This window comes from Podarcis melisellensis, assembly GCF_964234715.1.
Source record: "Podarcis melisellensis genome assembly, chromosome: 1".
Taxonomy (NCBI): domain Eukaryota; kingdom Metazoa; phylum Chordata; class Lepidosauria; order Squamata; family Lacertidae; genus Podarcis; species Podarcis melisellensis.
In genome coordinates, this window is record NC_138528.1 from 5,470,241 (window position 1) to 5,483,826 (window position 13,586).

Sequence of the window (13,586 nt, forward strand, 5' to 3'; positions counted from 1 at the left end):
TGCTTCTGGAATACCAGTTGCTGGAAACCGCAGGACCGAGGAGAGGGCTCGTGCTTGGATCCTGCGTGCTGGTTTCCCGTAGGGCTGGCCTCCGTGAGAACAGGGTGCTGGGCTGGATGGGCCATGGGCCTGATCCAGCCGGCTATTCTTACGTTCTTAATCCACTCCTACACCAGTTGATCAAGACCATGTGAGTCAGCTACAGAAAGAATCTGACGGGAAGCTCTGCACGATGAGGCCAGCCTTGGAGAGAGACTGGCCATTTAACAAAACTCAAGGGCTCGGGAGTTGGATTTGCTGCTTGGGTTAAACCACAGAGCCTAGGACTTGCCGATCAGAAGGTCGGCAGTTCGAATCCCCGTGACGAGGTGAGCTCCCGTTGCTTGGTCCCTGCTCCTGCCAACCTAGCAGTTCAAAAGCACGTCAAAGTGCAAGTAGATAAATAGGTACCACTCCGGTGGGAAGGTAAACGGCGTTTCCGTGCACTGCTCTGGTTCGCCAGAAGCGGCTTAGTCATGCTGGCCACATGACCCGGAAGCTGGACTCCGGCTCCCTCGGCCAATAAAGCGAGATGAGCGCCTCAATCCCAGAGTCGGTCACGACTGGACCTAATGGTCAGAGGTCCCTTTACCTTTACCTAATGTATGCAACACAACCAAAATCTTCCCAGCGTTGCCCAGTGTGCCATGTCGTGGCGATCATTTCCCTTGTGCCTTCCTGCTTCTACAGCACGATAGGTCCTAGAGTGTAAAGCAGGGGTCAGCAAACCTTTTCAGCAGGGGGCCGCTCCACTGTCCCTCAGACCTTGTGGGGGGCCGGACTATATTTTATTGGGGGGAGGGAAATGAACGCATTCCTGTGCCCCATAAATAACCCAGAGATGCATTTTAAATAAAAGCACACATTCTACTCATGTAAAAACACCAGGCAGGCCCCACAAATAACCCAGAGATGCATTTTAAAGAAAAGGACACATTCTACTCATGTAAAAATACGCTGATTCCCAGACCATCCGTGGGCCGGATTTAGAAGGTGATTGGGCCAGATCCAGCCCCCGGGCCTTAGTTTGCCTACCCATGGTATAAGGTAAAAGGTAAAGGACCCCTGGATGGTTAAGTCAAGTCAAAGGTGACTATGGGGTTGCGGTGCTCATCTCGTTTTGTGGCTGAGGGAGCCGGCGTTTGTCCACAGACAGCTTTCTGGGTCATGTGGCCAGCAGGACTAAACTGCTTCTGGCGCAACGGGACACTGTGACGGAAGCCAGAGCGCACGGAAATGCCGTTTACCTTCCCGCCAGAGCGGTACCTATTTATCTACTTGCACTGGCGTGCTTTCGAACTGCTAGGTTGGTAGGAGTTGGGATAGAGCAACGGAAGATTACTCCGTTGCTGGGATTCGCACTGCCAACCTTCTGATCGGCAAGCCCAAGAGGCTCAGTGGTTTAGACCACAGCACCAGCTGCGTCCCTATAGGTCCCTATAGAGTGTACACAGCCAGCCTGGGGTAGCATCTTGTACCTTCATCCCCTGTTGCTCTCTGCATTTTGCAGCTTGACAGTGCATGTTCTTCTCCCTTACAGAACCTTTGGTTTGCAAACCCTGGAGGGAGCAACAGCATGCCCAGCCGGACTCACAGCTCTGTGCAGAGGACGCGCTCGCTGCCGGTGCACACCTCTCCGCAAACCATGCTTATGTTTCAGCAGCCAGGTAGGCCAAAGACGTCTTGCTCCTTTGCCAGTCCTCCCCCTCATCTTATCTCTGTTAGAATGTTCCGTTCCACCTTAAAACAGATGTGTGGATAGTTGTATGACACATGTCTGTTTACACTCCAGCACAGCTTGCTGGGAACTTCCGTTTGTGTGCATAGCTTTTGCTGCTTGCTCTCCGACACGAAGGGGGGGAAGACATGTTTTTCCTTTGTCCTGATGTATGATGAATAAACTACCTGTAAATATGCTCTCACAGCCGTCTCCTCCCACTTCTGTTGCGTGTTATTAACTCTGCTGATTAGAGCGTGCTCCAGCTTCTGAAGCTGCGGGTTGCTGTTTCATGCTGAGCCAAGGCCAGGAGATTGCCCGGCTACCGGCCAGTGGGCTGGAGCCAGCTGGGGCCTGCCAAATTGCCCCCATTTCCTTGGAAGCATGCCAACAGCTCGCCTAAGCGATAGAGTGGACATTTGGCAAGCTTGCAATCTCCCTCCACCAGTGCCACCACACTCCAAAGTCTTGTAATTGTTTTGTTTTTTTAAAGTAATGTTTATTAGAGGTTTAAGGATTACAGAAAGAAAAAAAAGAAAAAACAAAGTTAAACAAAACAAAACAATACAGAAAAAAACAGAAAACACTACTTATCTTAAAAAACAAAAACAATTAAAAACACATTGAATATTCCCATAACTTATCTTTCATTTACTTGTTTCATTGACCTCCTCACACCTCCCTTTTTTGTATTCTAGTTCAGTTAGCTATTTCAGCAAATCCTTTCCATCTTTCTCAGTTTTTGTCCTATAATTTGTCTTGACACAATCTAACCTTACTTTTCCCCCTTTAGCCCATTAACAATCTATTTTTACTTAATTCTTTATAGCATTTCTGCTAAAGCCATATAACTTCATTCCAACACCCTTCTAACATTCATTAATTTTACAATGTTTCTGTAAATAATCTTTAAATTTCTTCCAATCTTCTTCCACCGTCTCTTCTCCTTGGTCTCGGATTCCAAAGTCTTTTAAGACTATTTTTAGGTGGTGCTTTTAAACCGTCAGGTTAGGAGGGAAATGTGGGAGATTAAATATATGGATCCCTGTGGATCCAGGTGTGTGGGTGAGCAGTGACAGAAAACGGCTGGGTGCCTGGATTCAAAACGTCATGTTCCTGTAGGAAGAGAGCCCCAGTAGCAGAGATTAAACTCGCAAAAGTTAAGCAACAGTAAAGCGTTAGGAATATAGGTTCTTAAACCTTTATATCCCATTCAGCTGCACACAGCAGGTGACCTCTTTCTACCGCTCTTGAAATGAGCAGACCACACATGTTAAGTAAGTTTAAAATGCTTTACTTACAGATTCAAGGTCTCAGTCATGCATTGCTGCGTGCAATACAGAATGTAGTTCCAAATATGTGCTGTAAGCTCAGGAGCAAGCTTACACATGTCCTCCTTGGTTGCAGAGAGAGAGAAAAGAAGCAGAAAGGCTTCACTTCCTTTGCAGAATAGACTATGGCGTAGCCTGGCTGAGACTATCTAGCAATACAACTCTGTGGTCCTTTACCCCTTTGTCCACTAACTAGTTGTATTTGACTGCAATCTCCCAGATGAAAAGAGGTGGACAAGTTCCCTACTCGGCCCAGAATGGAGAATAATAATAATAATAATAATAATAATAATAATAATAATAATAATATAATTCTCCAGAAGGAAAAACTTTTGCCTTAACTAGATTTGCAGCCTGGATTTCCTTCCACATGCAGGAAGTGCCTCCAGCTACGCTGCAGATATTTCCTATTCTCGTGGAAACACACTTTCTGTTTTTTCTGCAGAGTTCCAGGTACCAGTGACAGAACCTGACATCAACAATAGGCTGGAGTCGTTGTGCCTCAGTATGACAGAACATGCACTTGGAGGTAAGCGCTTCTCTTGTTTCCAACCTCTTTTCTGTGTCAGAAATGTCCTGAGATCCCATCCACACATGACACACAGGAAGACAGTAGAATTCCGGATTGAGTCATGTCAAGCTGCAGTTTAAGGGATTGAGATTTTTTTTGGGGGGGAGAGAAAGGCACACAGAGAGAGACAGAAGCCCTTTGGGGAAGGGTCAGAGCTTGGGATACAAGGAGAAAGCAATTTCTGTCCTGTCCTGCTTTTATTGCAATGCACAGCGTTTCCATTCAGCTACAGTTCGGTTTCTGTTAAAACCATTTTGCTACCTACTGAAGTTACCATAATGAATTGTGTAGGGAAAGTCAACCAAACCTTATGAGGAACGGTTGAAGGAGTTGGATATGCTTAGCCTGGACAAGAGAAGGCTGGGAAGCAATAGAATAGCCATCTTCAAATATCTAAAGTTTGTATGATTCTAGGAACTCTTGTGAGATAAATGTGTTGTCTTGCTAAATTTCATCTCTGTTGTCTCCTTCTTGGCCATTCCTACTTCTTGGTCCAGGGGGAATTATTACGAGTCAGTTTGGTTTGTTAGGATGGACCAAGAGTAGCCAACAATCTAGGGCCCTTTAGATGCTGTTAGACTACATCTTCCATCACTCCCTGACCTTTGGCCTTGCTGGAGTTGGGCACCAAGAACACCTGGGGCCCACCATGCTGGCTACCCCAGCTATGAGCTGTAGATAAAGTAAAGGGTAAAGGGACCCCTGACCATTAGGTCCAGTTGTGACCGACTCTGGGGTTGCGGCGCTCATCTCGCTTTATTGGCCGAGGGAGCCAGCGTACAGCTTCTGGGTCATGTGGCCAGCATGACTAAGCCGCTTCTGGCGAACCAGAGCAGCGCACGGAAACACCGTTTACCTTCCCGCCGGAGTGGTACCTATTTATCTACTTGCACTTTGACATGTTTTCGAACTGCTAGGTTGGCAGGAGCAGGGACCAAGCAACGGGAGCTTACCCCGTTGCGGGGATTCGAACTGCCGACCTTCTGATCATCAAGTCCTAGGCTCCGTGGTTTAACCCACAGTGCCACCCGCGTCCCATGAGCTGTAGATGCTCAGCTGCAAAATCAGAATAACACAATTCTAGTGTTAATTAACAGCTCTGGAGTTCCCAAGCTGTAGCCCGTGGACCACGGCCGATTCACAAACTCCATCCACATGGTCTGTAGTGTATCTGTGGGTTTGTGGCTGGAGATGAGAGACATCACAAGTATTCTCATTATTATTATTATTATTATTTATTTGTACCCCTCCCACCTGGCTGGGTTTCGGCCCCCGAAGTTCCCAACCCCTGCCACAAACCAATTGCACTGTTAGTCGTTGAATGCAGTGGCCGCTAAAATCATTAAAAACTGGCTTGCTTGTCTACAGTCCTATACCCACAGGTCTCGGGATAAAATAAAAATTCTGGTTGAGAGGGGAAAGAGGAAGGGGAAAGGCCATGTTTTCCACTTCCATTACTCACCAACTTAAGCCTGAAAGTGGATCAGCTATGTTAGTAAGGGACGGGGGCAGGCGGGAAGGGGGGGGGGGAGGAATTCCTATTTTTTCCTGCAGCTGCTTTGAAAGGAATCTTGCCGAGACATTCCAAGGATCTTGTTCCTCGCTGGTTGTTTTCATTCAGCAATGCTAGACCAAGGATGCCCCGCCGAGCAGCGCTATAAATAACGTTTTAAAGAAAGGGGTCGTTGAGTTTTGAGCTCAGGTGGTTTTGCTGTTTGTTTGCTTTTCTGAAAGGAGACCTGAGCAAGCTCCCTTCTTTCATCTTTTTCCTTTCTCTCTCCCCCCCCCATAAGTCTAAAAAGCCCCCAGGGGGATGAATCTGAGGATTGGAGCACTTTCCACAATTATTTAGCGGGGAGAGCTGTAATAGTTGGCTGTAGACCGTAGGCTGAGTTGCCGCTGAACAAAACATGGCAGTGTTTGTATGTGTCTCTCTCCTTTCCCCCATCTGTGCCACAGCCCCCGTCCCCAGAAACATTTCCTCCGTCTGGCTCATGTGCTAAATGGAGAGCATCTTTGGGGGCTGAAGTTTGAAAGGGCAGACGCTTCGCCCTTCCTCCCACCCCATCTCCCTGTGCCCTCCTCCTGGTTTGCCTCGTTCGCAGAGGGAGACTGCAGAGCTGCGAAAGGTTCGCAAAAGGGCGACCCAAGCAGCCGAAGGGATGGGGCAACTCGTGTGCGAGACGTCTTAGCTTAGAAAACATCCAGTAAGAGGAGATGCGGCAGAAGTGTATAACCAGGCAGAGGGCCTTCTCAGTGGTGGCGCCTGCCCTGTGGCAGGCCCCCCCATCAGATGCCAAGGAGATATGTAACTCTGCAGCCTTTAGAAGACACCCGAAGACACACCTGCATATTATTATTATTATTATTATTATTATTATTATTATTATTATTACTACTACTACTACTACTACTACTACTATTATTTCCCCAGCTACTCTGGGTGGCTCCCAGCAGAATTTTAATAATAAGGAAAAAGCGATAAAACATCAAACATTAAAAACTGAGCATGTCGTGTAAGTAATAATAATTAAGTAATAATAATAAAAATATTATAAAAAGTAATAAAAATAAGTAATAATAATAATTTATTTTGAGCCACTCTGGGCTGCTCCCAACAGAATATTAAAAGCACAATAAAACATCAAACATTAAAAACTTCCCTAAACAGGGCCGCCTTCAGATGTCTTCTAAAAGTTGCTTATTTCCTTGACATCTGGTGGGAGGGCGTTCCACAGGGCGGGCGCCACCACCAAGAAGGCCCTCTGCCTGGTTCCCTGTAACCTCACTTCTCGGAATGAGGGAACCACCAGAAGGCCTTCGGAGCTGGACCTCTGTGTCCGGGCTGAACAATGGGGGTGGAGGCGCTCCTTCAGGTATACTGGACCGAGGCCGCGTAGGGCTTTAAAGGTCAGCGCCAACACTTTGAATTGTGCTCGGAAACGTACTGTATAGGGGAGTTTTTATTGTTTGCTGTATTGTTATGTTTTTGTATATTTTGCAAGCTGGCCAGAGTGGCTGTTGCAACCCAGTCAGATGGACGGGGTACCATTATTATTATTATTATTATTATTATTATTATTATATGCATGGCACATGATGTCTGTGCTCTGGCAACCGCAGGAGGTCAGGGTCTGGCTAGACGAGGAGGAATGGTGGGGAAATCCCCCCAGGGCAGCATCAGAGGGGGAAAGCCCCGAGCCAGGAGAATGATGGTGGGACGCAGGAGGCAGACCAGAGGAAGAAGGCGTTGCAGGCAGGTTGGAGGCTGAGCAAGCAGCAGGTTTAGGCGAGACGGAAGTAGAGGAGGAGGAGGAGCAGTCTGAGGCTGCAACAGATCCCCAGCCACCTGCCAGCTCCCCTGTTTCCTTCTCCTGTCCTGAGGAGGAGCCTTAGGAGGAAGTGGGGAGCTCAGATCCTCAGTTCTCACCAGGGCTAGTCCTGCCCGTGTATTTCTTTAAAAAAAAAAAAAAAATATTAAAGATTTTATTAATACAATAAAGAAGAGAAAAAACAACAAAAAAGAAAAAAAAGAAAAAGCACTTACACCTTATACAAAAAGCATACCGCAACAGAATCAATTAGATAATAACCATATTTTCTTCGCTTTTTGGACTTCCTCACATCTCTCGTTCCTGTGTTCCTGATTTATAAAACTTTAACCAGCAATTTATCACCTTGTTTCAATTCTTATTTTGTAATTTTCCAATATTGTGTCCCTAACTTTAGATACTTTTATCTAAAACTTAAATACTTAATTTAGACATAATATTTATCCAAAATTTATCTTTTCTTAAATTTCACTTGTCTTCATATTCTTTTCAACTAGCTTAGTGGTGCCATGTTATTTTCAATCTTGCATCCTTCTTAACACTCATACAATTTGCAATATTTTTGTAAATAGTCCTTAAATTTCTTCCAATCCTCTTCCACTGCTTCCTCTCCCAGGTCTCGGATTCTGCCAGTCATTTCTGCTAGTTCCATATAGTCTATCAGTTGTGTATTTCTATTTTGTCTCTACGAGTACAAAAAATCAAACTTACTGCTCATCTCTGAGTTTCTGTGCTGAACTGCTGCTGGACCAGCCCTGGCAGAGGAGAGGATAGGGCTCTTGTGCTCTTAAATTGCTCAGTTTCCTTGGGGCGGGAGAGGAGAGGAATCGTTTGCCTTCACTCGCCTGCCACTGAAATTCCTCCTGAATAGGATGCAGAATTGGATAAAATGACAGGAAGGATTTGAAACCTGCAGGACCAGAGATTTACAGAAGACTGGAAGAAGTATATGAACTATTTGAAAAGCAATTGTAACCAACAAATTTCGCTAGTAGGACTGCGAGAAGTTTTGTAAGGAGAAATATATGAAGTGTTAAAAGGTAAAGGGACCCCTGACCATTAGGTCCAGTCGTAGCCGACTCTGGGGTTGCGGCGTTCATCTAGCTTTATTGGCCGAGGGAGCCGGCGTACAGCTTCTGGGTCATGTGGCCAGCATGGCTAAGCCGCTTCTGGCGAACCAGAGCAGCGCATGGAAACACCGTTTACCTTCCCGCCGGAGCAGTACCTATTTATCTACTTGCACTGGCATGCTTTCGAACTGCTAAGTTGGCAGGAGCAGGGACCGAGGAACGGGAGCTCACCCCGTTGCGGGGATTCGAACAGCCAACCTTCAGCAAGTCCTAGGCTCCGTGGTTTAACCCACAGCGCCAACCGCATCCCACATGAAGTGCTACAAAGTAGATAAAGAATAGAGATATTGGTTATGAGTTTTAAATTTAATAGGAATTTTCAGGCAGGACTGATGGAATGTAAAAAAACTGAATAAGATGTTAAAGTATGTTTAATTACTGTTGAAAATGGTATGTTAACACACACACACACACACACATATGTATATATATGAAATTCCTCCTGTATAGAAAAACCTTTCCATCTCGGCCAGCCTGCAGCCCTTGGTCTGGCAGCCTCTTAACGGTGAACCTCACCCTTTCAGATGGTGTCGACAGAACCTCGACGATCTAGAAGACGGAGGTGTCTGCAGTGAGAACGCTGGCCGTCGGCAAATTGGGCTGCTGGACCAGCGGCAAAGTTGGCAGCGAGTCCCCGGACGTGTCAAGGATCCCTGGAGATAATTTGCAACCTTTCCGTTGCCGTTTTCTTCTCTCTCTGTCTCTCTGTCTGTCTGTCTCTCGTCTCCTCCTCTCTCCATCTCTGTTTACATTTTGTAAAAGGGTGACACTTATATTGCCGTTACGCATCGTCAAGAAACAGGACTGGGATCCGCCAGGTTTATGATTATGCACAAAACAGAGAAATAACATTGGGTGGGGAGCGAAAGATGTCGGAGGGCTTCCTCAGAGGAGCAGGCCTCCCCAACCGTGGCTAAGGGCAAGCCTCTTAGCAGCCAAATAATATGCTCGGAGCACCCATTGGGAACGGGCAGCGGGGGTGGCAGACGGAACCGCTCCTGGCGAAGAAAGAGACTTTCTGAAATAACGTCACCGAAGCATGAAGACGACGACGCAGAGAGCGACGCGTCGGCCATCTGTAAATAGGAGCTGTGTTTCACTGACATTCACCGTTTTGAGCTGCAGTTGTTGTCGTGGGGGGGGGGGCGGCAGCAGCGGCGGAAAGGAAATTAAAAAGGCCAAACTAATTTCCCTCCGTTGGCGTCCAAAGGAGTGGCTTTGGGTTCCGCGCATTGTTTACACGAAGAGCGCGGCAGGTGTGCAGAGCGCGCCCCCAAAAATGCCTCTTCCTCCTCCTCTCGCAGTGTTAAGCTGATGAATCGACGGGGTGGCCAGTCCCAGCCCCCTGGCCTGCCACTTGGGAGGGGGGGACGTCTAGCGTGGCCCAGACTCCCTTGCCAGCACCCCGGTCTCGCCTGCCACGTTCTCTCCAGGATCAAGGGTGCTTCCACCAGGCAGAAACCGCAGGCACAGCGAGAGAGGGGAGCGGAAGAAGGCCCTTCGGTCTTGCCAGAATAATTTTGCCGCCGCCTGCAAGGACTCGTCTCGCTGACGTAAAGGATCTTTTGCATGGCATTTTTGTGTGTGCGTGTGTTTGTGTGTGTGTGCGTCTTATAGCAGCAGGTTTGCCTTTGAAAATAACTGCCAAGCTATTGCTTCTATAGAGGGGGCCGCGGGAGGCACTTGCGTGACTTTTTTCTTGAATTTCCGAGCCGGGGGTGGAGCAGGGCGCCAAAGGAAGGAATGAGACTTGTGGCAGGGCTGGCAGGAGGAGCTGTGTCTGGAGGTGCCGCAGGGAAGCCTCCGCTCCTTAGATTGCGTCTGTGTGCATATATTTGTATGTATGAGAGAGAAAATAGAAAAGATGTTGCATATGGACTCATGAGCTCATGTCCGAGGAGGAAAAGAACATCTCAGAGATATTTCTCTGGGAGAACAGGAGAGCCACGTCCACTCAGAGACTCAGCTTGCTTTTGGCTTGCTACCTGAAGTGTAGGGTGGCAATGGGACTTGGCTCATTGAGCAACACAGGCATGACCGTCTTGTGTCAGACTGAAAGCTGCTGGTTGGGTGGCAGCAGCCAGGAGAGCAGGGAGTCCATTTGGACCACCCTATTTCTAGGGCCCAAGCCCTGTCTGCTTGGCATTGCTTGCCACTCAAGTGGACGAGTCCAGTTGGGAACCAGAAGTGTTGGTGTGGGAAAGGGTCAGGTCGCCTAAACCAGGCACCCCCAAGCTGCGGCCCTCCAGATGTTTTTGGCCTACAACTCCCACGATCCCTAGCTAACAGGACCAGTGGTCAGGGATGATGGGAAATGTAGTCCAAAACACCTGGAGGGCTGAAGGTTGGGGGTACCATGCATGAGATCGGTAGTACATCAGATTTCTCCCCAGGGAAGCCATATAACAAGCTGCGAGACCTACCAAGACCTGGGTCAAATCCTGCATTGCAGCTTTAGCGACCAGTGCCCGTTGGGAATGACAGGGTGGGCATCATGGAGCCCAACAGCAGGTGGCGCCAGAGCCAGTGAGAGATTGGGATGTCCCTATCTACTCCCTGCAGAGTTCTCCACGGGCAACACTGAGGCTCAAGGGGAAGTTGGCAGCCAGTGCCACCCCCTGGATAGGTTGTACGGAAGAAGGCAGGCGGGTGGTGGCTGACTAAGGCTGGCAAGGCCGTGCCCCCTTCGCACCAAATGGACTAGCCTCCATTGGTGGCAGGGAGCAGTTGGTGTAGCCCTTTGCCAACCTAGTGCCACCCAGATGTTTTGGCCGGCAGTTCCTGTCAGCCCCCGCCAGCACTGCCCTGCTGGCAGGAGTTGGGGCCCCCAAAACATCTGGGGAAGCCCAGATTGTCAAAGGATGGCATAGGCAGCCTCACACATGGCGTCAGAGTTCCTACCTGCCCCTGACATAGCTTTAGAAGGTAGCCCTGACTTCCAAGTAAGCCTACTTCCAATCTGGAAGACCCTTGGTAATACCAGCAGGGCCTGATGTCCACACCGACGTGTCTGGGGACCGGAGTGCTGCTCATTCAATCCCACTTTCTTTTCCCGGCTGTGAGGTAATCGGAGGAGAGTGTGCCGAAGCGTCTTCTCAGGAGGGGAAGAACGTGCCTTTCCTGTGCCGAAGATCTGCGCAGGAGGGAAGGGTAAACAGAGCGGCTGGAGGCAGCAGTCTCCCCGTCTAAATGGGGCGTCTGTTCCCTGGCGTGTTTGTGCTGGAAAGCAGACACTGATGCCTTTCTCCGGGCCTGGCGAACGGGGATCCGTGCGCCAGGCCAGGAGGGGAAGGAAGGAGGGCAAGGCCTGTCTCCCCTCGTGAGGTCAGTGCATGGAGGGGTCGAGGGGGAAACAAGGCTTCAAAAGAAAACAGCTCTGGCCGAGCGCGGCTTCCCAAACAAGTAGGCTCATGCGCCTACTTTTTCCACTGACGTGCCCATCTCAGACCTGGCCAGATTTAATCCAAGCAGGTCTAGGAAGCCTTCGTAGGCAGCCTTTGTGCAAACCTGCGAGAGATGTGAGGTCACCTCGGAAACTTGGTTTGCGTGGCATTGGTACGGTTTGCTCTGTCTAAACAAGAGCCGCGCCATCCGCAAGTGTGATTTGCCCGTTTCTTGTGGCCCAGAAAAAGAGCAGCGCAGAGTTCCTCAGCATGCCATCCTCCTCTGCCACCTCCCCAGAAAACTTGGCTGCTGGAGAAGGAGTGTGACTTGCAGACTCCCAAACGCCCAATCTTTGCTCTCTTGTCTTTGCAGTGGCGTGCTGTTGCCACCTGCAGGAAGATATAGCTTTAAAAATAAAGAAATAAGTGTGCGCAGCTGAAATATACGTCACGTTTTGGTGCATCACATCATACCAGCATATTGCGTAATACCTGATTCTAAGGGCTCACCAACTCAGCACTTGCTTTGGGGGGTCTGTGCACCATGCAGATTGGTGCATCATTTCAGCATTTCTGGACGCAGCAGGGCAGGAGCGCAGCCCGTTCAGCCACGCTGGCACTAGCCAACCCCTCAGGGCTGGCAGCAGCGGAGACAGGAGTGCCGTTTCTGCACCTCCTCATTCCTGTTCCTGCCACGCTGGCTTCAGTGGGTGGGGGGGAGAAACACCTCTGCCTCTTCTCCCCCCGGGATGCTTCTTCCGTTCTCAGATGTGTGCCACAGTGCCAAGCAATGGGCATCTTCACTCTGCGAAGCATAAATTGATTTGAAACCAGTTTCATCGCCGTGGCTCCCCTTGGAACAACCTCCGTAGAATCCCGGAACTGCAGAATGGAAAGGGAACCCAGGTGGTCATCCATTCCATCCCCTGCAATGCAGGGAATCCCCTTGGGAAATGTACTTTTGAGAGGGTGCTCTCAGGAATCATTGCAATGGAGTATATCCTGCAGATTTATATGGGCTTGAGACCAGTTTTAAGTGGATGCGGCCCCCTTAAACCCCCTTACTGGGCTTGTGGTGAGATCCTGGGTGTCCTCTGCTGCGTATCCCCAGCTCCATCACAGAACTGCAGCTGGCCGGGCCCCCAGGTGGAAGCCATCCTCATTTAAGCCAGGTGTGTGCTACCTTTGGCCCTCCAGATGTTGCTGAACTTAAATCTCTCGTTATCCCTGCAGTTGCTTTCTGCAGCTGATGGAGGTGGAAGTTCAGCAACATCTGGAAGGCCAGAGTTTCCCTACTCCTGGTTTACACCAGTATGTAACAGGTTGGCGTGTTACAGGTAGGTAGCCGTGTTGGTCTGCCGTAGTCGAAACAAAATTTAAAAATTCCTTCCAGTGGCACCTTAGGTAAAGGGACCCCTGACCATTAGGTCCAGTCGTGACCGATTCTGGGGCTGTGGCGCTCATCTCGCTTTATTGGCCGAAGGAGCCGGCGTTTGTCCACAGACAGCTTCTGGGTCATGTGGCCAGCATGACTAAGCTGCTTCTGGCGAACCAGAGCAGCGCACGGAAACGCCGTTTACCTTCCCGCTGGAGCGGTACCTATTTATCTACTTGCACTTTGACGTGCTTTCGAACTACTAGGTTGGCAGGAGCAACGGGCGCTCACCCCGTCATGGGGATTCGAACCGCCGACCTTCTGATCGGCAAGTCCTAGGCTCTGTGGTTTAACCCACAGCACCACCCGCGTCCCTCTTCTTCAGATACCTGTGCATACACACGAAAGCTCATACCAATAACAAACTTAGTTGGTCTCTAAGGTGCTGCTGGAAGGAATTTTTAAAATTTTGTTTCAAGGTTGACATGTGGTTGAGCCCAAGAAGTGCTACAGGAAGGCCCTGTCCTGACACATCTATCCCGTGTGAGTCAATTGCCTTTCCCCCAGAGAGTCTCTCATGGCCCAGTTTTATTCGGGAAGAACGGTTTTCTTTCTCCACCTGATCAAGGTTTAACTCAGTGCCAAACACTTGCTGCGACTTTCTTTTCCAGTCAGCGGAGGGGAGAGGAAGGGGCAGAGATGTCCCTC

General features: G+C 49.2%; 1 protein-coding gene across 2 annotated transcripts in view; it reads left to right on the top strand.

The window, feature by feature from the left end:
* The window catches only part of SAMD4A (sterile alpha motif domain containing 4A), a 137,956-nt gene extending 125,059 nt beyond the window's left edge, over window positions 1-12,897 (top strand). The window contains exons 10-12 of one of the 2 annotated variants that reach the window (XM_081911400.1): window positions 1,580-1,706; window positions 3,533-3,616; window positions 8,645-12,897. In XM_081911400.1, coding sequence (XP_081767526.1) covers window positions 1,580-1,706; window positions 3,533-3,616; window positions 8,645-8,673 — 240 coding nt within the window. In that variant the 3' untranslated portion in view covers window positions 8,674-12,897. The remainder of the gene's footprint in view (window positions 1-1,579; window positions 1,707-3,532; window positions 3,617-8,644) is intronic. The other variant, XM_081911399.1, reaches the window with a different exon arrangement.
* Window positions 12,898-13,586: the final 689 nt, after the last annotated feature.